This window comes from Genypterus blacodes, unplaced genomic scaffold (assembly GCF_046128005.1).
Source record: "Genypterus blacodes isolate CSIRO-AG114 ecotype Tasmania unplaced genomic scaffold, CSIRO-AGI_Gbla_v1 ptg000158l_1, whole genome shotgun sequence".
NCBI classification, from domain to species: Eukaryota; Metazoa; Chordata; class Actinopteri; order Ophidiiformes; family Ophidiidae; genus Genypterus; species Genypterus blacodes.
The window spans coordinates 1,088,577-1,112,456 of record NW_027466959.1 but is presented as its reverse complement, the minus strand read 5'-3'; the positions used below and the strand labels follow the sequence as shown (position 1 = coordinate 1,112,456).

The 23,880-nt window shown below is 45.4% G+C and overlaps 1 protein-coding gene across 1 annotated transcript in view; it reads right to left on the bottom strand.

The window, feature by feature from the left end:
- Window positions 1–23,880, bottom strand: part of scube1 (signal peptide, CUB domain, EGF-like 1) — a 72,910-nt gene that overhangs the window by 6,315 nt on the left and 42,715 nt on the right. Inside the window, exons 7-11 of the mRNA XM_076167391.1 lie at window positions 15,674–15,790; window positions 4,378–4,500; window positions 2,139–2,255; window positions 968–1,090; window positions 679–798 (exon numbers count right to left, since the gene is read on the bottom strand). Of these exons, the coding sequence (XP_076023506.1) occupies window positions 679–798; window positions 968–1,090; window positions 2,139–2,255; window positions 4,378–4,500; window positions 15,674–15,790 (600 nt within the window). The remainder of the gene's footprint in view (window positions 1–678; window positions 799–967; window positions 1,091–2,138; window positions 2,256–4,377; window positions 4,501–15,673; window positions 15,791–23,880) is intronic.

The window sequence follows — 23,880 nt, the reverse complement described above, 5'->3', positions numbered from 1 at the left end:
GAGAGAGAGAGAGAGAGAGGCGGGAGTGCCAGCCAAAGAGCCGAGCGGGACCGTGCCAAGGAGGAGGAGGAGGAGGAGGAGGAGGAGGAGGAGAGGGAGACAGGCAGCCATCTAACAGGAGAGCCCACGGAGACGTAAGGGAGAAAGAACACGAGCGCCTTCATCAAGCATCACTGGCATAAAGGGACAGACGTCATGCGGGGCTGTGATTGATGTCTGCCACCACCAGGGGACAGCAGACGGCACAGCATGACTCCAACTGTGTGTGGCATGTTGGAGATTTGAAGGTCTTACAGGTTGATCTTCAGTGATTGACAAAGTCCTGTATGGACCAAGGAAGAGTGGACTGGCAGCTGGAGAGTTGCCAGTTTGCCTACAGGGCTCTGCCGAGGTGCCCTTGAGCAAGGCGCCGCACCCCCAAAACTGCTCCAGGGGCGCCGTATCATAGCTGCCCTGCGCTGACCCCTCTGTAGAAGTGTGTGTGTGTGTGTGTGTGTGTAAGAGGAGCACACACCATTTCAGATTGCCGTGTTTGCATTTGTGATTTGACCCAATCAAGTTTCTTCTTCTTCTTCTTCTTCTTCTTAAGACTGGAGTGACTCAACTATGATATTTAAATGTGTTAGCAATTGTAATTGGTCTACTCTTTGAACAGTGTGTGAGTGTGTGTGCATGTACCTGCTAAGAAGAGGGCGTTGGAGGGGCAGGAGAGAGAGCAGACCTCCGCCCCTCCACTCTTAGTGCAGGTCAGCTGGGCTCTTGGTGCTGGCTTCCCATTGGGCAGACACTTCACTGCCTCTGAGGGACACAGAGAGTCGCGTTACAACCTGACACACACACACACACACACACACACACACACACACACACACACACACACACACGCTCTGCCCTCCTGATGGTATCCCCAACATCCTACATACAAAAGGTCACAGAGGTCACAAACACACATTGGGTTGTTGCTTACCAATGCAGTCCTTCTTGTTCCAGTGGAGCTTCTGCCCAGGCGGACACACACACTCGTAGCCGCCCTGAGTGTTGACGCAGCCGTACTCGCAGCTCCCGTTGTTGATGCTGCACTCGTCGATATCTGAGATGAGACGAGACACAGGAGGAAGGAGACTGAGATGAGAGGAGAAGGGAGCCGGCTCTGCTCTGTGTGTTGTAGGTCACTGGAGCCCATGTGACTTTGAAGATGAGAGACGTTCCAGCGCACCGTGGAGATTTGAATGTCAGTCTGTCATTTGTGATTAGTCTCACACACAAACCTCAGGAGGGAGAGAGAACGCTTACAGCAGCAGCTACGTAACCTTTGACCTTCATACTGATCTAAAAAGCATCTCGCTTTCCTCCTCACGTACTTTCACACCTTTTTACCTTTGCCTCACTAAGCTCAGTCACTACAGGACCTGCAGTTCCCCACCTGGCCACTGTCTGTCTTACCAAACAACAGCTGATCAGTCTGTAGGGATGATTACACTGTAAATAGAATTAAACCATTTCAAACTGCTCTATTAAAAGTCTTTTTAACTTCTATCTTCTTGTCATTCAACTCATTCCATTCTGCAGAGCCGATTTGGATGAATTCAGTTTTGTTTTCAGTTTCCTGTGTTGTCATAAATGACATCACAGCTCTGACATCACTAAACTCTATCATCTTAACATGTGCACATAGATCATGTCAACAATATTATAATTTCCAATATTTGAACAGACAAAAAATGAGCTCAGTCTGCAAAGATGAAGATTTATGCGACCTTCAATCTGCCAGTGGAAAATTATATTGTTTTCCTATTAGGGAAGAAGTTTGGTGAGGCGTTTTTGGCAAAACGGGTTAGAGGCTTTGAGACGAACAACGTGACTGACTGAGGAGAGAAGCATGGATTACCACAGTGCCTTCACACTGCATGTGTGTGTGTGTGTGCGTGTGTGTGTGTGTGTGTGTGTGTGTATGTGAGTGAGTGAGTGAGTGAGTGAGTGAGTGAGTGAGTGAGTGTGTGTGTGTGTGTGTGTGTGTGTGTGTGTGTTTGTGTGCGTGAGTGTGTGTGAGTGAGTGAGTGAGTGAGTGAGTGAGTGAGTGTGTGTCTGTGTGTGTGTGTGTGTGTGTATGTGTATGATGGCCAAAATGCCCCGCTCACCTCCGCAGTGTGTGAGGCCGTACAGGATGTAACCTTTGTTGCACAAACACTCGAAGCTGCCCGGGTAGTTGATGCAGGTGTGGTCACAGGTTCTCTCGAAGGAGCACTCATCAATGTCTGAGAGGAAGGAAACAGGTACATGTCAGTGTGTGTGTGTGTGTGTGTGTGTGTGTGTGTGTGTGTGTGTGTGTGTGCAGGGAAGTACAATGGAAACAAATGAGAACAAACAACGTTAAGTGAAGTTTTGCAGACATGTTGACATAAAAAGTCCCACTGATGTTGCCTTTGTCTTAATCCACGCTCCTTAATCAGATTATAAATGAGGCTGCATGTGTTTCTGTCCTGTTGCATCATGGGAAGCAAAGGCAGACAAGATGAGTTTTCCAGACATTGCAGCCTTAATGAGTCATTTAAAGACAAACAGAGGCTCCCTGCTGAAGAGACCGCCCCCATTAATTAGCCTGCTCATTACCATAAGCACATTCATGAGTTCAACACTAAACTGGGACAGGAGCTCATTCCCCGCACGCCAATCTGGGAACAAACTAGAGTAGATTGCGTCTGTGGCTGCTCAGACTCAGACTCAGACTCAGACTCAGAGTACGAGGGTCCTGTGGAGCGCGCATGCTTTCCTGCGCATGTGTTTATGTGTGTTTACGTGCGCTTGGCGGCCACCAAACAGTACGAGCCAATCAGGAGGGGAGGCCGGCGTCTCAAGCTCACCTGGTTTATTTCAGTATGTTCCACCGGCTTTAAGGAGGCTAAAAATACAACATGTTATAATGGAGTTTGTCATGTGGAGGAAGTAGTTAAGGTCTGGATGTTGGCTCTGTAAATACTCCAGGATATCGTCCATATGAGGATTTAGGAATAGGACGCCTGTCTCAAGCGAGCTCACAAGCAGAGTTTACATACACGGAGAGAGAGAGAGAGGGCGACTACAGCGGCGTCACGTGGAAGTAACATGGAAGTTACACGGGAGGAATAGAGAGTGTTTCCCTGTGAGACCCTCTGCTGCCAACCGATCTCTCTCTCTCTCTCTCTCTCTCTCTCTCTCTCTCTCTCTCTCTCTCTCTCTCTCTCTCTCTCCCGCTCTCCTTCTTCTCGCTCACTTCTGGTAAATGCTCCCGTGTTGGCGTATCGTGTACAAACAGGAGTTCACTGGCACAGAAAGAATCGACCAATCAAAGGTTACAGTTCATTTAAACGTAATGCTGCAGCTGAACGCTCCAGATGTCAGCGGCCGGGACCAAACCTGGCTCAGGAAATCCACCGGCATGGATACATTACAGCTGATTCCCTGCAGTGCTCACAGTAGATCAGTCACACACACACACACACACACACACACACACACACACACACACACACAAACACACACACACACACACACACACTCCTGCTGTTTGGTGTTGGTGTTGTTGGGATGGCGACAGAAGCACTGCAGGGTGTGACTGTCAATACAAAAATCATTTTCTGTGTGTGTGTGTGTGTGTGTGTGTGTGTACTTTGCCGTCTCACTTGCTTGGACTTGTGAGTCTGAATCTGCCTGTGGTCGTCTAACATAACACACTGGAACAACAACCCTGACACACACACACACTCTGCCTGATCAGCTGTATCCACAGCAGCATGAGTGTGTGTGCTTCCAACTCACTTACACATGGAAAGTTGACTGAGCCTGAGCCTGAGCCGATAATTTTGAGCAAAGCTGTCATTTATGCTCTGACACATTCATACATTTACCCCTCCTGCAAAAACTGGACATTAACACAAATCCAGAGTTTGGTTTGGTTAGAAAACCACAGTTTCTCCTGAGGGAGTGAAGAAATGTGTTCGTCTGCCATCTTGCCCAGACTCAGTCAATCAATATCAGTTTCAGCTTTGTGCTTCCAGCGCAGCAATCGGCCCAAAGGGACGCTCGTCTAGTTTAGCACAAAGACTGGAAGCCGTGGAGCCGCTGGCCGGCTTCCCCTGCAGCACATTTCCCTGCTTCTCGTCTCTTGACACCTCTGCACTAAGTCAGATCGCAGTGATATCCTTGTTTGAAAATGTGAGAATGCTGCCGTTAGCTGGATGTTCAAGGCAAGAACTTCCAAGTTAATTGAGTTCACTGTCCTACACGTCGTTCATGGAGTTCTGTTCTTTAAAATCCTCCTCCTGATACAGTGACTGAGCCTGACGGTGCCGATCCTGACACGATGAGACTCAGCTTGATTGATATTCCTTGGCTACTGACCTTGGCAGGTGCGCTCGTCTGTGAGCAGCTTGTGACCCTTCTGGCAGCTGCACTCGAAGGAGCCCACCGTGTTGCGGCAGAAGTGATCACAGCCGCCGTTGTTCTCCTGGCATTCGTCGATGTCTGAGTGGAGAAAGGTAACAATCAAAAAAGGAGAAACGCCACAACCTGTAACAGCAACACAGGACGTGTTAACGACTCAACCATCATCAGATTCTGCTGGATCTTATTTGTGAATAAAAATCAATGTCCTTGCGATGAACATCTGTTGTCTAGTTTGATAAACACGTTCGGCAAAACTGTCTCCTGCAGCATCACATCACATTTCTATGGTTCATGCTCATTGAGGTTTTAAATGTAGTCGGTAAACACTCAGGTTGTTTACTGCACTCATTACACAGTATTTGTCTTTGCTGTGATTAGAGTCAAAAAGTGATTGAGTCCTCTGTCAGAAGGTCACTGCTTATATTGGAGAGTTAGGTTTGCGGTACAACAGGTGTGATTTTCTACAACTCTTTATTTTGATCCCATTCCTCCTTCAGGAAGCAGCCAGAAGTTGGCAGCGCTGAAAGACAGTCGTCAAGTTTCCACATTATTTGCGACCACAATGCCGTGCGCAGGTGTGCAGGACTCAGTCACGCCAACGCCGTCGCTGCGTCAGCGGCAACAGATTAACACAAAACAAACAGCCTCACATTTCCTGCCAACATCACTTCATTCTTTAATTTTTTGGTGGAACTCAATCCTGCCTCCCATAGCCACAGGAATGTGTGAACATGGGGTGACGGGGGGCTGCAGACTGAACTCAGACGCTGCTTAGGCTGCTGCTGCTTCTTGCTCTTGGTTTTACATGTTGTTTTGTTCTTGACTTTGGCACTGTGATAGCATATTAAGCATAACTCGTGTTTAACGGGCCTCCAGCAGAGACTCTGGGTCAGGCTTCAACGGTTGGCTGAGGGCTCGTTCACATGGATCCCACTGTCTCATGTCATCATTCCCTACTTACCTGGAGCTAATGGAGTCTGTAGCAGAGAGAGCAGCAAATAAAGAAGAGGTGACTGTACCACTGGCCTGTGAATGAGTGAATGAGTGAATGAGTGAATGATTGAACACCTCACTCGTGGTTCTCATGACCCAGTTGCATATTGAAGGTAAACGTCACATTGGTGCGATGCTTTCAATCCTTTGTTTGTTTTAGGAGCTTCAACAGAATTTCCTAAAGGAAAGGAATAAAGGATGCTTCCTCATGTTTCCAGTTCCTTCCCATTAGGTAGGTCTGCTCTTCTCTTCTTCCATCTCTCTTTACTGTCTGTACTTTTAATTAAAATATGTTTCCAACTCTTATGAAGGCTTGGATGCAGAATGAATACAAAGCAGCTCAGAGATTTAAATGAAGCAAAGATTCCTCATGTGACCAGAAGGCAGATTGTTTACTCTGCAGTTCTATACGGAGGAGCACAGGAGAGCGATGAAGACGTTACATCATTCCTGCATTCAAAGACATAATCCTATTTTAACAGTTCTGTGGGTACAAGAGTAATAAGTAGTAGTAGAAGTAATCAAACCCGGATCAAACCCCGATCCATGAGCTGGCAGATCTGGTTCACAAAGTCCAACACTGCTACTGCAAACTCCCATCCATCCATCCATCCATCCATCCATCCATCCATCCATCCATCCATCCATCCATCCATCCAGCCATCCATCCATCCATCCATCCATCCATCCATCCATCCATCCATCCATCCATCCATCCATCCATCCGAAGATGAGGAGTGGAAGTGAGATGATCGTTTATATTTACTAGGATTAAAAGACTCTGAATAAAGGCTGTAAGGGCCTCAGCAACAAGAGCAGACACAACAAAAGGAAAGAGAGGAGGATCAGAAAGAGGAGTATAGAGGGAGAAGGAGGAGGAGGAGGAGGAGGAAAGGGCAGGTAGTGTGAGAAGAAGAGGAGGAACAGGATGTAAAGTTAGTGGATAGTTTACAGAGTTTACAAGGACAAAGAGGATCAGGCAGGAAGAGAGTAATAGAAGAAGGGAGGGAGAGAGAGAGAGAGAGAGAGAGCGAGAGAGAGAGAGAGAGAGAGAGAGAGAGAGAGCACCATAGTTTGGTAGATTACACATAGCTAAGCCCTTTTTGATTGGTGCTTTAAGTGGTGAAAACCGTGAGGGATTAACACCTAAACCCTTCAGCAGGCCAAGAAGTCAAGCAAGACACCAAAGTAAGATGAGAAGAAGGAAAAAGGAAGGAAGGAGACAGGGTAGAGGAGAGGGAGGATGGCCGTAAGAGGAAGGATGTGAAATAAGACAATCATACATGTTCAGTTTGAGGTGTCGTTCCTTTGCCTGCTAAATCAAGACGTTCTAAGCAAACTTCACTGTCAATGTTCCAAATGTATCCTGAAATATAGGAGGTATTATATGCACTGCTGACTGCCAGAATGACGTAACCAGCCGGTTCAGTCAAAGGTCCAAACCCACATGGTGACCTGAGCCCCTCTGCAGCAGGCAGTAGCCTCAGACACCATCATGTTGTTCCATGGGTGTAGAGGCTCAGCAGGCCCGGTCCTCCTCTCTGTATCCTCAGGGAGCTTCTGCTGAATGAACTCTTCATCTAAATATGGAGCCGAGCAAAGAATCCACCCAGGAGCTGGCGCTGTGCCAGGACATAATGGAGTAAATGCAGTGCGTCCTGCTGTGCCCTGTCAGCCGCCTCTTTAAAGGATTGTCCCTGCGTCTGGCTGAGGTAAAACGGATTTCCCCCGTGGCTGACAGAAGGAGGTAAAGGCCACATACACACCCATGTATCAAACAATGCATTTAGATTGATCAGCTCTGTTCTGTTTCTCTCTTATCGTCTCTTTATTGCTGCATTGTTTCCGTTACCTTTCACTAATCTGTCCATTTCTCTTCCCTGCCTTCATCCTCTCCAGGTTTTGCCACATAATCAGGCTCAGTTTCTAACCTGCAGCCAAACTAAAGACTTTCAGATCAATCTTGGCCCGTTCATTTCTTTTGCATGCCTGAGGGATTTCAGTTTCTATTTCTCTGTGAAACAAAACTCAGAAAACAAGGATTCTTGTGTATTAGTTGTGTAAATCGAATCATAGCCAGGGTTTTGTTAGCTGTTCTTACTAAAAGACCATGGCATTTGGTTCCTTTTCACAATTTGTTGCTACATTGTTTACATCTCAAAATGCTCCACTGGCCTTTTTGTCCTCTGAGACCTTTCAGTTCAATCAGTCAGCACCTACACACACACACATTAGACTCTCATTTGTAAACTCTGTACTGGGATAAAGCAAAGATGAAGCTGTGAACTGTACTTGGATACAACAAATGGCCTTAATGAGATTAGGTTCTATGTTTTGAACACACCAGCATTCAGTCTATGTAAACACACAAGTCCCAGAAGTCCCAGAAGTCCCAGAAGAAGAAGAAGAGTCAAGCACCAGAAACAAACTAAGGGACAGACATTACACAGAACTGAATCAACTCCATTTGACTACAGTTGCTGTTTTGTGTCAGAATCTGTTAACTGTCCTCATTTGTTGCTGTTCCTATTGTCCAATAATCTGCTGCTTGACTCAGAGTTCTGGTAGAGAGAGGCAGAGTTCGTCCCCTCATGACTTTCATCACCATCGATTACTAGGAGATGAGATGGAGCATGTGTAGACAACTTTCCAACCTCTGCGGTATCACACACACCACATCATGCTGTGATTGGCTTAGTGTATCTGCTCTCAGTGTCTAAGCATGTGGAGATCACAAAAACACACAACACACGCACAATCAACAAGTGAAAGTGTGTGCTGTTATCACCTCTCAGTAATGGTTATGGAGACAAAGACACACACACACACACACACACACACACACACACACCAGCCATGCACTCTTTATGATGGCAGGCTCCTCCTGCTAACATGTCAACATGGTTGTCAGACTTCATATTCCCTCTCCCTCTCTTCTCTATCGTCCGTCTCTAACAGCAGTCTGGATCTACACATCGCAGACAGACAGAGTCTCATAATTGTTCCGGCAGCCGCAAACACTGGCACAACTGCTACAGTTACCCACACTTAATGGCCACTTTGGGGATAGCTGAGGCTTATAACGGGGTGTATTATTACCTTTAATGGAGCATAAATAAGCTTTGAGCTTAAATAAATATGTTAAGCCTCTGCACATCTTGGAATGATAAAGTGTGAGTTTGGAGAGACGGAGACAGAGGAGAGAGGACTGATGAAGACAAGGCAGCAGACGAGAGAAGAATAAGGGCCTCAGATGAAAGCCAGAATGATCCTTTCTCTCTTGAACAGTAATCAGAGGAATACATATATAGTACTTCAAATCACAACACAATGTCTTAAATTGAGAGAATTCCTTGCAACTTCTCAAAGAGCAGCAGTGGGAGTTACAGAGTTACAGAATGTATAGGAAGAAGAATAGAAGAAGGAGTAATATAAGTGTGTCCCTCTTGATATCATCACGCACACACATCTGGCTGCTAGACGCCTGAATGCTGAAGGGAGGCGGTTAATGAGGACGCTGCTAATTAACACTTCACACATGAGTACACACGGACAGCAGAGGAGAGTTCAGAGGGAGAGACTGAATCACCACAGCTCTTTGCTTTGCTTTGCTTACAACACACAGACACACAAAGACATAGACACACACACACACACACACACACACACACACACACACACAGTCATTTGGGATCCATCGCTGACATATACTCGATATTTGTCTCTGACCTTCGATTGATCGTTCCCTCCTTCCTGCCTCATGTCCGACTCACTGACCGGCGCTCTGATGGCACAAACACTCTGATGACAAGTTCCAATATCTCATCTATATCACATTTTTAACAGCCAGGGATCTAATATCTTATCTTATCTTAACTGAGGGTTTATTTTCCAGGACAGAGGTTAACAAATCAGAGCAATGGATGAGAAATTAAAATGCCAAAAGGTCAGATTTGGGATGTTATGATACCGATTACCTGAAAATGGATTCTTAAAACCGATTTAAATTGAAAATAAATCTTTCTAAATTGAGGACAAACGATAAAAACTTTAAAACAGGAATTTAAGCTTTAGATGTCAATGTTACTCTCAATGTAAAGTACTTCAGTCATAATGTAGTAATAGTAGTTAAGGTCAGTTAGGATGGATCTCCAGCACAGTAAATGAGTTTGAGACTTCTCAGACATTATCTCGGTGGTGTAACTGATCAGCCTCATTTGATTCTCTGTTTAACGGAACAGATCCAGCGCAGCATAATAATCTTCTCTCCAGTGTAGATGTTTGGTAATGGAGTCTTCATGTACGCACTCACACAGGAGGCTGAGGGCCAAAGGAGAAGGTTTGCTCACATCCACCTGGGCCAAGGGAAACAAGCCCTTCACCCCCTTCTCCTGCTCCCCTGCGAGCCTCGGGGTGTGTTTGAGCAGTCAAGTGTTTGGATTGAGAAACCCAAATCCAGAGGAGACCCGGCGCTGCTCCGAGGCTCAACTGATCAACCTCCTCATGACAGCTGCGGTCGAAACTGATCGCCGCTCATGAGAACCTTATCGCTGAAAGCAAATGTCTCACTTTTGACCACACGTAACGAGACTCAGATAAGCTAAGTGTGTTCAGGCTAAGATAAGCAAGAGGGAGGCGGGAAGCGTGGGCCGAAACGGGCCCGAGTTGTGTTGTGGTCTCAACCGTTCTTAGGGCTTGCTTGTAGAACTGTGCAGCTCATACCTCCAGGGTACGAGGAGCTGCAAACAGTGGAAAAGAGCTGTGTAGTTTCACCAAATATTTGCAGTAGAACGCAATTAAATAGAATACATTTGCAGAAACCCGAACCTCTACAAATAATTGCAGGGGATCTAGTTTGCGTAGACGGCGTTGGTTTTCCTCGCAGGGTATTTGCTGGTGGAGAGGACAGACATCAGGCCGGGAGGCAGCATGTATTTATCCTGCTATTAAACCAGCCCCGTCTTATTTGCTTTATTCCACTGAGGCATGTGGGACAAAAGAAAATGGTGCATTTTACACACAACTAAAGCAGACAGTGATTTGGGCCGGGATCGGGTTGGAAGAGAGAGAGAGAGTGACGCCTGTGTTGTGGTAACAGAGCACCAAGTTTAAAAGTTCTGATGGGTCCAAATTGTTGCATGCAACAGCACAACACACGCAGCACAACTTTCTCTGTCTTAGCAACATTCTGCATGTGTGTATGACCCAAGCATCCCCACTTCCTGCCCTATGTGCTGTTGAGCAAGAGACACTGCAGCCCTAACACCTGGTTCCTTTGCATGGCATGCTCCTGCCAATCAGAGGCTGAGGTCACTGTTAAGCACTTTGGAGAAAAGGAGACTTAAGCTTCCGTGTAAAATGTTAAATGTGATTGAATGATAGAAGAGGTGTGATAGTTTGATTGTTAATTCTCTAAAACTGAGAGCTGCACTTAGACAACCGTGCAGGACAGAAGTTTCGGAGGAGCTGAGAGGGAAGTTGAAGTCCAGGGCCAGTTTTCAATCCCAGTGCATCCCCCCCCCCCTCTCTCTCAGTCTGATTGGACTGCGCGTGTTTGCATGTGTGTGTTTTTACACCTTTTCTGGTAAAGGAGGAATGCAGGCCAGTGGGGACGTGTCTCAAGTGCCAATATACACACACTATCCACACACACAGAAAAGTAAGAGAGAGAGAGAGAGGGGGGAGAGAGAGAGAGAGAGAGAGAGAGAGAGAGAGAGTATGTCCAACTTTAGGTTAGATTCAGGTGAGATTTTATGTAATTAAAACAGAAAAGCATCTAACTTACTGGTGTTTAACCCACGGATCAGCACACACACACACACACACATACACACACACTTATATAACCCCTCCACGCTCCAATGTACACCTTCTAATCAAACATCTGGAAAGTGTTCACAATGACTCGTTCTTTTTCTGCCCCCTCATTCTGTCTCTCCTCTCCTTCTCTCATCCAGTTGTCGGCCCAGCAGCCCCCATGATAAAACGCCTCCTCAGGTTGGTGTGTCTGTCATCACCAGAGGCTGAACCGCCTCGTCTGTCAGCGCACATGAAAGGGCATTCATCAGACGGGTGGGCTTTAAACATGCCCTACATAGTTTATATTGAAATGATTATGATAGACAGGCATGACAAGGCACATCCCCTTGGGTTTGGAGCGAGCGAGCGAGGGAGAGACAGACGAGAGAGAGAGAGAGAGAGAGAGAGAGAGAGAGAGAGAGGGAGGTGATGAGAGAGTTGTCTGTCTATCAAGTAATTTAGTGACACATTAGATGAGACCACCTCACAGCTTGGCACTTATCTTGCTGCTAACTACTGTGTTCGGTAAACTGATAAGTGCCTGCAATTATACGGCACACTATGCACTGGAACATCCTGCCAAATGGACTGTGATTACACACACAGAGGCAACACACAATACAACGCACACACACACAACTACACACACACACACACATCTACACACACACACACACACACACACACACACACATCAGGCATCAACTAGAGTTATCGATTAGCTTTTCTCTCAGCGAGTCACTGCAATCTATGCCTGCTGTTGCCAAGGTTACAAAAAGCCTGTGTCGGACAAGACAGCTTGGCAGTAAAATGGGAGAATTATGATAAAGAAGAAGAAGAAGAACACAACATTAGGAAAAGGAAATGCTGGGAAAGACGAAAATGTACTCAAGCAGGAGGAAATGCATTTGTGATATCAGTCAGAAACAGAACCAATAATGGACTAAATGTACTTATTTATTAATAACTGTACTGAAGAAGGAAGGTAGTGAACCATTGACTAAATGCTTGTGGGACACTGGAACATTCTATACTGCTTTGAGGAATAAAATAAATTGGGAATCGACAATCAGCATCTTAACAACACATGATCCCTTTATCTCCTCATCACTGCTGCTCTAAAATTTAATGGTCAGATCCCTCATCAGAATCCGTTCTCAGCAGTGGAATTAGACTGGCTTCCATTTTGCCTTCACTCCATGCTTGGTGTTTGCGGCTGTTTTCCTGCCGGGTGCCCAGGTGATGTGTGCTGATCGATGTGTGTGTGCTGTCTGCTCTGTGTCTCTCAACTCCCCTCAGCCTTGATCCCCACTCTGGGATTTATGAAGCCCAGGGGCCGATCCACAGCCAAATTATGTGGGAGGGGCACAGCTGGACCGCAGCCCTATCCATCTTCTCCACTCAACTGAGGCCCGAAAACAGAGGGGGAACTTTTCATTTTTTCACCACTGTAAATGCTGGGTTCTGTCAGGACCACAAATCAACCTGGGAGACAGAGTGGAAGTGTTCACACACAAGCTACCGGGCTTGAACTTGACATCAGAGCAGAGACGTCCTTCCAGCATGCAACGGCTGTGCTACAGGCCTGCCTGCTGGAAGAACACCAGGGCCAAGTGGTTCATAAACCGGTCTATTGATCATGGAACACGTACAGTATCTGATGCTACTGTTTTACTTTGTTAACATGTGTATACATTAAATACATCTTTCCACTGTAGGTGCTAACTAGATGTTTGTACCAGAGTGGCACATTACCACTTTAATATTATTAGGATATTCAGATCCATAAACATGTGAATCTCGTGCAATTACACAACTCAGCTTGGTGTTTGCATTACAACAAATTCACAAAATAGTCAAAATCTAATTGGACTATACTATGTAGTGAGCTGATATGAGGAGGATTCAGTTCATTCAGTGTCAGATCAGAGAGGGAAGCTAAGCTTTTAGGAGATATTTGGCCTTTAAATGGACACAGTTAGAAATGTCTTTAACAACACAAAGAAAAAGGTGATGCATGCTACAATAAGAGCAAACAGATCTTATGGATTCCGTTATAGTGTATGTGTACATTCTCGAAAATTGCAACGGAGTCCCTTCAAAGGCCAACAGGTATCAAACATTCACGTTTAATATCTGACACAGGCGAGTTCTGACCTAAAGCTGTGTACATTCACCTGCCCATTGTTGTAGTGATCACAACAGCAGCTGGATGGAGCTGTCTGGGTGTGGGTGCATGGGGAGAGAGAGAGAAAGGGAGAGAAAGGGAGAGAGAGAAGAGAGAGGGAGAGAGAGAGAGAGAGAGAGAGAGAGAGAGAGAGAGACAGAGACAGAGAGAGGGAGGCAGTGAGAGAGACAGAGAGAGACGCAGACAAGATGAGAGAGAGAGAAAGGGAGAGAGAGGCAGACAGGATGAGAGACAGAGAGAAAGAGAAGGTGGGGGAGGCAGACAGGATGAGAGAGAGGAGGAGAGAGAGAGGCAGAGAGAGAGAGAGGGAGAGCGAGAGAGAGAGAGAGAGAGAGAGAGAGGCAGACAGGATGAGAGAGAGAAGGAGAGAGAGAGGCAGAGAGAGAGAGAGAGCGAGAGAGAGAGAGAGAGAGAGAGAGAGAGAGAGAGAGAGAGAGAGGAGAGAGAGAGAGAGAAAGAGAGAGAGACCAGCGAGGGCCTCACTGTTCAAACATCTCAAAGTTTGCCGAGCCATCCTCTGCCTGCCGGGCCTGAGACAGCTCCGGCTCCAGGACTTCACACACCTACGTGCCACATTCCCAAACTGCCAGACACTCATTTCACAAACACACACAGAGTAGGACACACACACACACACACACAAAGTGACGCGGCTACACACAGACAATATCATACAATTTGGTAAGAGCATGCTCATGTCACACAGGGTGCCGAAATTCTGACACACTGAGAGCCACGGGACTGGCACCTCGTTGCTATGACGACTTCCACACATCTGTCAGCACGTCTGCCACATGTGGTCAAGCATTGCGGCGCTCCACCAGTCCCTCTCTCCATCCACACAGAGAAGAGGAACAGAGGATGAGACACACACACACTGATGGACGTCACTTTTCACTTCCACTATTTTTGTTTTGAATCATTATATCAAAGCCAAAATGTCCAGAAATGCTTTTAGCCTGTGACTGAGTCAAATCTGATTCACTCAAACTAAATCTGTTGTTCTGGGGAGGAAAAGCTAACATCTCAAAGAGGCACAGGATGATGAAGAATGTCTTGTGGCAGCTAAACAAGCACAGATGTTTTCAGTCTCTCCTTCTGCTTTTTAAGAAGATTTATAAACTCGAGGGTTATTGAGTTTTTTCATGAGCATGTAATCTGTCAGTGGAAGTGGAAGGATTAAAACGGGATGGAAAACATGAGAATCCCACAAATTGAGGTTTTCAAGTGACAGCATCGATGTTCTGCCTTTCATAACATCAAGCTTTATTCCACACTACATCTGTATACCGCACGCTGCCAGGTCTTATGAGTGAAAACAAACTCAAGCCGTGACCATTTCACCATTTCACCATCACCGCTTTGTTACTGTTACAGCATTTTACCCCGAGCGATGATAAATGAGCTCCAATCCAACTTTCCCAGCTGCTTTTCAGACAAAGCTCGTACTGAAGTTGTGGATGCATTCCTCCTCTTTGATGCGACCACACTCTAAAATTGAACGCCACCTTCTACCCGCTGCTGACAGGACGGCACAGAGGTGGATGCTGTCTGAACCCACAGGTTAGCCTCCTCCGGCGTACTTGCTGGTTTAGAGAAAAGCCAAACTGCGAAACTGTGGTTGCCCACTTTTTCGCCTCCTGTGTTTGACGTCACAGCAGAGCTGTCGGAGGATCTTCAGCTTCAAAATGAACAATAACAACTGACGGCAGGAGCAGTGAACACGCCCTGAGCGCTAGAGGAAAGAGGAAAGAGAAGTGGATGGCAGGGTTGGGTTTGGCCCTAGATCACTCTGAAGCCAGTCATCGTACGCTCACACCAGGATGGTTAAAGTGGAAAATACAGCTTCACCTCTCTGTTTTAAACCAGTTGAAAGAATGTGCCATGCAATAAGATAAATAGAAATGTTCTGTGGCACGTATCTGTGCCATGTGGTACACATCTGCCTCCAAAATGCTGCCACTGGCCAACCAAAGCAGGCGCCCTCCATTCCTGCCCCGTGAACTGACGACAGATACGGTGAATGAAAAACAACGTGGCCGCAAAGTTGAGAAACACCGTCAGTCACACAGGAAGTAGAATGTGCATTTGAAGGACATCATGAAACAAACCACCTGGTGTAAAATAGCCAACGCCAAACTTCAGGGTCAGAATCATGAGAAACATCATCAGGTCACTCACTCAGATCCCAAAGAACCGAGGCTCAGGGAACAGCAGCTTCTGCAGGCTTCACTCGTACGTCTATAAGCACAATACCGAGCATTCACTGACCTTTGCAGGTTTTCCCATCGGGTTGCAGGGTAAATCCCACGGGGCAGCTACAGCGCACCCCTGTGGCCGTGTCTTTGCACGTCCTGTCACAGCCGCCATTGTTGACGGCGCAGGTCTCTGCAGATGCACCGCACACGGCAGGACGGAAACGGAGAAAGAAAAAGAGAGAAGGAGGGGGTGTTAACCTGTGGCCCCTCTTCTTCTGGGACACAAACACAAACAAAGAGACGACAGGCACAGAAGGTGATGTGGGTTGAGACAAAGCTTTATGTAGAATAACAAGAAAACAGCTCGGTATAATATTGCAGATGTGTTGCCGTGTTTTCTTGTGTAGCTTTGTCAACACACAAAATAACATCACAGTCTTTTAAATGTCACACAGAAAGTCACAATTATGACAATTTGTTTAAATCACTGGCAGAGTGTACGATAGATCAATACAACAATGGATAGAGACAAACAATTCCACACATGACACCGTGCTGACAGGGGGGTGAGGAACTCTTTGGCCCAAAGCGAGGTCCTGTTTCCAAAAGTGAAATTTATTAACAAAAAAATGCAGGGTTAAGGTAAGTAGAAAAGAAAATAAAGTTAGTGTGAGGTTGAGTCAATCTAGAACGCACTCCGCAGAACTCCTGTGTATATTTTCCTCCAGAAAAAATATTCTTGTACATGGCGCGGAAAAGGTTTGCTCAAACTTGCGAATATTGCCTGAGCTGATCCCAAAGCAAACAGGCACTAATGGTAACTCTAGCTCACCTGCCCGTCCACTGTTGCTTTAGCAAAGTTCAGCTCACACTTTCCCAAAGGGTCTCCAGAAGTGCTGAGGAGGTGGAAATTTGACATTGACTGATGTTTGTTGAAAGGGATTCAATACAAGTACACCAAATAAGGAAGTTTGGTAAGTGTTCTGCTCTTGGTAGGTTTGACGTTAGCGGTTCCACAAAAAAATCCTAAATCCTAATTAATTTAATGGGTCATTGGCATGGTAGACGATGGGTTGACCAAGTTCCAATACTCCTCTACAAAAGGCTGATTTTATTAGTTCCTCAAAGGTTGACACTTTGAAGTAGAGGGGTTTTCAGGGAACAACAGTGATATGTAAATCAGTGATGTTCTCCTCCTTTTGGCAGCTTTTCACATTTAATTAAAATGCTAGGGGATTGTGTGCCTGAAGTGAAGAAGAAACGGCCATTTCAAGCGGGCAAACACATCCACGTCTAGAGGTCACAGCATTAGCATAATGCCCTTTCAGAATGCAGAGTCACAAACCCATTGGAGCCAAGATGGCTGATGCTCTCCACCAGAAACAGGAAGGTATGAATAGACTTGTGTGGAGTCCTTAAGGTGTACTGAACACTATGTAGTGTGTTCTGTGTACTAAAGTAAAGAGAAGAGGGCAGTAGGGTGTAAACATATGAACATATACACTACATTTTTACTAACTTCAATTTTTGTGTGGATGATGTTGCAATCCAACATAATGAACACTGACACTAACTAACTGCAACTTGTTAGATTGACCATAAACTTGCATAACATCAATATTGACCATACAGTATTAGCTACCAATGAGGTTATACATTAGTAACATTAGCTAGCTTGGTAACTGACAGTTCTGTTAACGGATAAAATATAATATTAATTAAAATACTTTTACTTGGCATACATACACTGATTAAAAATAAGTATAAAACAAAAAAAACAATCATGTGATCATCCAAGAAAAGGAGGCATCGACCATTTTCTTTCCAAACTTTCAGCCGTGAGGAGCTCCGGCTTGTGCACTTCCTTGTCAGAACAAGCCGGTTGTAGCTTGTAGCTGCTTAAGTATGCTGAACTTTTATAAAATTTGAATTACTATTTAGTGCACATTTTGAACAGTTTCAACATCAATCTCACTCCTTCCTCACTCATATTTTCATCGTTTTTAAACATTTACATTTTCACATTTATCTTCATGTCTAGAGGTCTGAAGGCAGAGTAGGAAACCATCTATAAATTCCTTTAAATCCATGTTTGACTGAAATTAGTGCTTTTTTCAAAACAATGTAGCTTTTCCATTAACTTTCCGATTTCAAATCATCCCTAACTAGAAAACTAGATTTCAAAGCAACATCCCCAACACTGCTAACAATATCCAAAATGCAAATCTAAGAATGTGGACATGAGGGATTGCTTTGCATCGAGGAAGGAAGGCAAAGAAAAAGAGACACTCCATCATTTAGGCTGCCTGTCTAATACTGTATATGGACACAGACTTCTGAACACATTTCACTCTGTGTCAGTGTGTTTGCCTGTGTGTGTGTGTGTGTGTGTGTAGGCGTCTACGTGTATGTGCCTGCACAGGTGTATACAACAGCCATGGTGCGTGTGTGGTGTGTGCCCCGTCAGCTGGTTGGTGTGAGTGTTAAAGAGTAGGTGCATGTATATGAGTACACTTGATACATGTGTTTTGTGTGTGGAGGTGGTGTTTATGGGTCAGAGTGATTTATACTGAGTACAGTGGGCCCTATCATTAGCTATGGCTTAGTACAGTCCTTTAAAGGGACACGCCCAGGCCCCGGGCCACGCTGAGTGCAGAAACATACATCCACTGCTCAGCTTGATTGATGTGCTGGACAAGCCCCTCGCCCCACTCGCCAAGCATCTACACCGGAATGAATGGAGCAACATGCTAAGGAAGTTGGTAAAGGGAGATATGAGTAAGGGTCAAGAGTCAATTCAATTTGACTGGGTGTGACACTTAGCACCACCGCAAGGTTAGAAAGGCTCAGTTCCATTCCATAGAACGGCCAGCAGCAGGTAGTAACAAACAATACCACGAAAAACCAAATAATTACAAAAATATGAGGTACATATGTATTTTGTTCTTATTCTTACTTTAACTCGACTGTATCCATCTTTCATATGAGCATTACATTCATTGACCTACAGAGTACGAAACCAGGCAAACTATGAAACTGTTGTCTTCTTTTAAAAAGTGTCCAGTCGGCCTCCATGCCATATCAATACCCATGTGTTGATGTGCAGTTTTTGTGCAAGGCTGTGAAATCAGAGGACCCTGCTTGGTTAAAGGCGACTGAACACAACCTTGCTCCTGCAGATTAAATCTCCCCACAGATGCCACCTATAGGGATTACAACATGTCAGCAAAGGGTAAAGGAATGACAGGAAAGATAGTCAGTATACACACGTCTGTCACACTCCATGCACAGATCGCTGACCGGTGCAACCTGCTCCTTCTGTAAGTGGAGGACACATGTTCTATTGATTAAAGGCCAGAGAACATGAGAGAGGGAACCATATGTGGAGTGTATACAAAAGCTTCATGCCAAGTAATAGCAACTTCTACACTGTCGGAAAAAGGTAAGACGTCACGATCACATTTTAACACTCAACAAGATCCCTTTCTGTGCTATGATGAGGACCTGCGTCGGCTGTCAGTCAGCCTATAGCTCCGGTCTGTGATCATGCTATGCACAAATACACACGCCACAGGTCGACCCATCTGTACCAAGAGGAGAAGTTTATTTGGAATCACTGTAGCACCACTGACACTCTCTATTCCACACACATGTCCAGCAACTGGCTCCAAACTCAGCTATTCTTTCAATTTGAACATCTTATAAAAACTTTTCAACAACTCCTTCTTCCCTTCCCTCTCTTTCCTTTCCTTCCCCTCTGTCTTTCCTTCTAGCATGTCCTCTCTTCAGCAGGACATCCTCATTTTAGCCTAAGCTGTGGTTCAATTGGTCTTGATCAGTGTGTTGTCTGATGGCATTGGGGGCATCAGGTCCACAGCAGACCGGACCACCATGTGTCAAAGGAAGCAGACAAACTGATAGCAGTGTTAAATCTAACATACTGATGTTGTTCAGGCCATGCCAGTCCAACACTGGGGTGGCCTCTGTGCTTTGAGCAACCACACGCATGCACATGTGTTCACTCGCACACACATGCATGAGCGTATAGGCTGGTATGTGTGTGTACTGAAACACATTTACTGTTTGATTCAATACATGGAGACACTTTAGATATTTAAAGAATTACTTTCAACAAACAAACAGTTGTGTTGTGATTAAATCTCCAGATATGATGGGATATCAATCATTTTATCATAATATTTTAAATATAAGGACAAGGTCACGAACAAAGTTTTGCAATCTCTTCACCAGGGTATTCTTTTTTTTTTTCGGTCTTAAATCTTTATAATTAAGTAAACTGCTGCCTAAGTGCTGTATTGAAACGTTTGCCAAAAGTACCATATGACCGTGTTTTCTAATAAAATCAATTGATTTCACTGCGAAATTATGCCACAGCTGAACGCTCTCCCCCATCCTGAGTATAATGGCTGAACAATTTGTTATTTTTGAACAAATATTTCAAATGAACTCATTCACCTTCATTCACCTCCAATCACTGATTTGGTCCCTCAGATTGTTCTGCTTAGGGTTACAGTTACAGTTTAATGTACCTAATATCATTGGAATGGAGCTGTTTAGATGTTAATTCAGTTTCTCTTTAAAACAGAGAATGGATGTGAGCGCTGTTAACGAATCAATAACAATTTTCCCAATTACTTCAGAAAAGAATTCTGATTGAGTCTCTAATCCTGAGCATATTAACCTGAGCGGAGAGGAAAGATGCTTGGCTGCAGGAGGAGACCTAACCCCTGCTCACTCTAGGAGAGTTGTCTGGGTGGCATTGTTAGTGACAGCAGGTATCCACTGTTACAACATCACATCACCATTTGCTCACAAAGTGTTCTCGTCTGTTGACATCTGAAACAGGCAGAATGATTTGGCGGTTGCATACTCAGCTGGTTTAACTTGAGACTCAACAGGAAAACAAGGGTCCATAACCATGTAGATTTAAGATAAAGGACAAAGGTTTGCCTTAGGGATGAAACTTCAGCATTTTGTTTGTCAAGAGATCAAGATTGACTGCACAACTACAAGACACTGTTGGAACTAAACAATGCTTCAGGATTGTTGACAGAAAGTTGTACAAATTGTCCATGGCTTCATGTGGACAACTAGGCCCTGCATCAAGGTCCTGGACTCAATGGTCTGGAAAGTGTTTCACTGGTTTCTGGTAAGCTTTTGTTTGTGTTCTCTGTCTATTTATTGGGAGCAGGCAAATGTCTAGCTCGTGTTTGGTGAATAGCACCAAAATAATCACTTTCCTGTTGTTTTCTGTTCTTTTTGATCATGTTCTTATAGCCCAGTATGAAAACAATACATAATGTTTTTGACTTGGTTTTGTAACTACCATGACAGACACTATTAAAAACCTTGAAAACATCAAGAATGATACTTGACCACAAAACATTTGGAGGTGCAACAAGGTGCATCTGGAACAGTAACTGTTAGTCTGAGAGAAAACCTTACGCCAAATGCACACTACAAGACAGAAGCTTGTCGCCTTGTGAACATGTTCTTGTCAGTTACTTGTCATCTGTCTCGCACTTTACACAAGCAATCATACACAAGGCCCGACAATTACAAGATCATCTTCCACCTGGAATTTAGGATTACAAATCCCCAAATTCTGTTCACAAACTCACGCACATAGACTCACTTTTGTATCACCATCATGCTGCAGAGGACTGTTTAGGTTATGTCCTCCCCCTTCATACATATGGAGGCATGACAGGACTGGGGTTCAGGGGACTACTGCAGATGACCTCCAGGGAACTAATCGAGTCTGAGTTGGAAGAACGTTGGTAATATGAACGAACGAGTTTGCTGATCTGTCTTTTTGTTGCAGACTAAAACCTCAAAGTGAGACTCCTGTCTTGTCTTCTGGCTTCTGTCTTGTAATGTGCCCTAGGCTTGAGAGCCTTCCAGAAATGTGGCAGGTAGAGTTAGGGAGAAGGGTTTAAAGGAAAACAGTGACCTCTTACTCCTTTCTCATCATGTTAGAGTTGCAACAAAACTGTGACGTTGGGAGTAGACAAAGTGGGCACCAAAGATTTACCAAAAAAAAGATAAACAAATTAAAGACAGAGAAGGAGGAACTAGGAGGAACGGAGAGGAGTAGAATCGGGGATACAAGCACAAGCGCCATGGCAACACATAGAAAGAGGAAGAAAAGAGTTACCCATAAGTAGCCGCCGTTTCACCCGCTTGTCCACATCAGCTACTGACGTGGCATTGAACTCAGAGCTCTCAATTGCAGCCTCATCTTTCTCTAAAACACAAGTGACAAGGGGACAAACAGTGAGCAGCAGGTTAATGAGAAGCCCAAATGACCAGACGTTCAGCCCCTCTTGGCGTTTGAGCAAAAAACCAAAGCCAAGAAACAAGAAGCGATGAAGAAGCGCCAAAACCCTGTTAGAGTGTTAATCCCAAAATAAATGATAAATCCCCCAGAGCAAATAAATGAAAAAATGATCAGTATCAGTGTGGGTAGGTAGAATAGGTAAGGGAGAGGGGAGAAGAGGTTAGAAATGAGGTCACAAATGAAAAAGAGCAACAAAACAAAGAGGTGATACGTTAAGAGGTGTGAGCTCTCTGAAATGGGGATGGGTTGAAGGGTACAGCGGGTTCGTTTGTAATGTTGACGTTGCTGTTGTCGCCGGTGGTGTTTCTGTCTTCGATATCAAACAGCCACACATTATCAGCAATTCCCTCATGACAGGATGGAGGAGGAATACGAGAAAGAGAGGGAGGGGGGGAAGGACATGAAGATCAGCAAACATGTCCAAGACAAGCTGCCTTAAGTGTCGGGGCCAGAGGGAAGAGGTGAACATGACAACAAGAAAGAATGGGAAGTATGATGGAGGAGAGCATGAAAGGTCAAACAGCAGAGGAGAAAAGGTGCTTGAACAAATCAGCAATGACAAGATGATGGAGAAGAACAGACATGAGAGGAAGGAAAAGAAAGGAGAGAGTAAGCGAGAGATGGACAACATGGGGAAATCAGTCCCATCATGGCCTACAATGGGAGACATACAGTATATGAGGGAAGAAGGGGCACACACACTGAAGAATGGGAGGGGAAGTGTAGAGAGGTAAGGGAGGGCATGCACAGGAGAAAAAAAAGAGGAGGGGGAGGAGGAAGTAGTCTGGGGGCAGCGCTGGTTGCCTGTTTGTCTATGGAATACATCACAACTGGCTTTAACAGTCAACGCTTGAAAAAAACCCACATTCCCAAAGCTGGGCTGCAAGGGGTGGGGGGATTTGGCGGGGGGGCTGAGGGAAGGGGGAAGAAGGTGAGGAGAGGGATGGAGGAAGGCAGTGGCAAGAGATGCAGCGGGATGAGGTCACAGTTAAGATGTTATGCATGCGCTGCCGTTATACAGCAGGTTTGCTTGATGGGCGTTGGGCTTGGGAGAGGGAGGCTGCCTTTCACTGGGCCTGAGTCATTGTGGTCTGAATGAGCATCGCCCCTGTGAATGCAGGCGCAGTGCCAATGCCACTTGCCGCAAAAGGACCAGGGCTGCCTTTGATGTACACACAAAGTCCTATGGAAGGTGGTGGTGGTGGAGGGAGGTTTGGATGAAGGGGTAATTAATGTCCCTTCTATTGCCCCAGCCTGGGCCTGCTACTGCTTTCTCTCTCCTCTCAGGCAGTTGATGGACAAAGTAGAGGACTTTCTGAAGTACACTCGGCAATGAATGGAGGCTTTCTGGTGCTCAGCTAACGGCTGAAACGTGGTCGTGTGAATGTATGAGTGTGCGATTGTTGAATCAAGAGCTTGTGCATACCAGTGTGTATCTGCTTGCTTGAGTGTGTGAAAAATCTGTGTGTGCTGGCTGGAGTTGGAGAGAAAATGCAAGAGTATGTGTGCCTGTGCATGTATGTGTGTGTGTGTGTGTATGAGGGGTGGATGTGTAAGATGGGTTCAGAAGAGGTGGGAAGAAGAGAGGAGTCCCCGCCACTCCTAAAGAGGGTATGGGACTAAGCGATGGTCAGAGGCCCAGAGAGAGGGGGGTTATGTAGAGAGCCAAACCTACACAGGACGAGGAGGGCGAGAGCTAAGACACTTTGTACAACTACAGCTAAGAGGAGAATGGTCAAAACCAAGGCACTGGGAGGAAACAGGAAGACCAGACTAACTATTAACAACGAAAATAATAATAACTATAGTAATAATTCGGTAACGGAAAATGAAAGAAAAAGAAAACAGTAAAAAAGGGAAACCATATAAATGCAAACCAGACTCTCCCATGCAGCTGGGCAGGCAGGCATACAAACAAC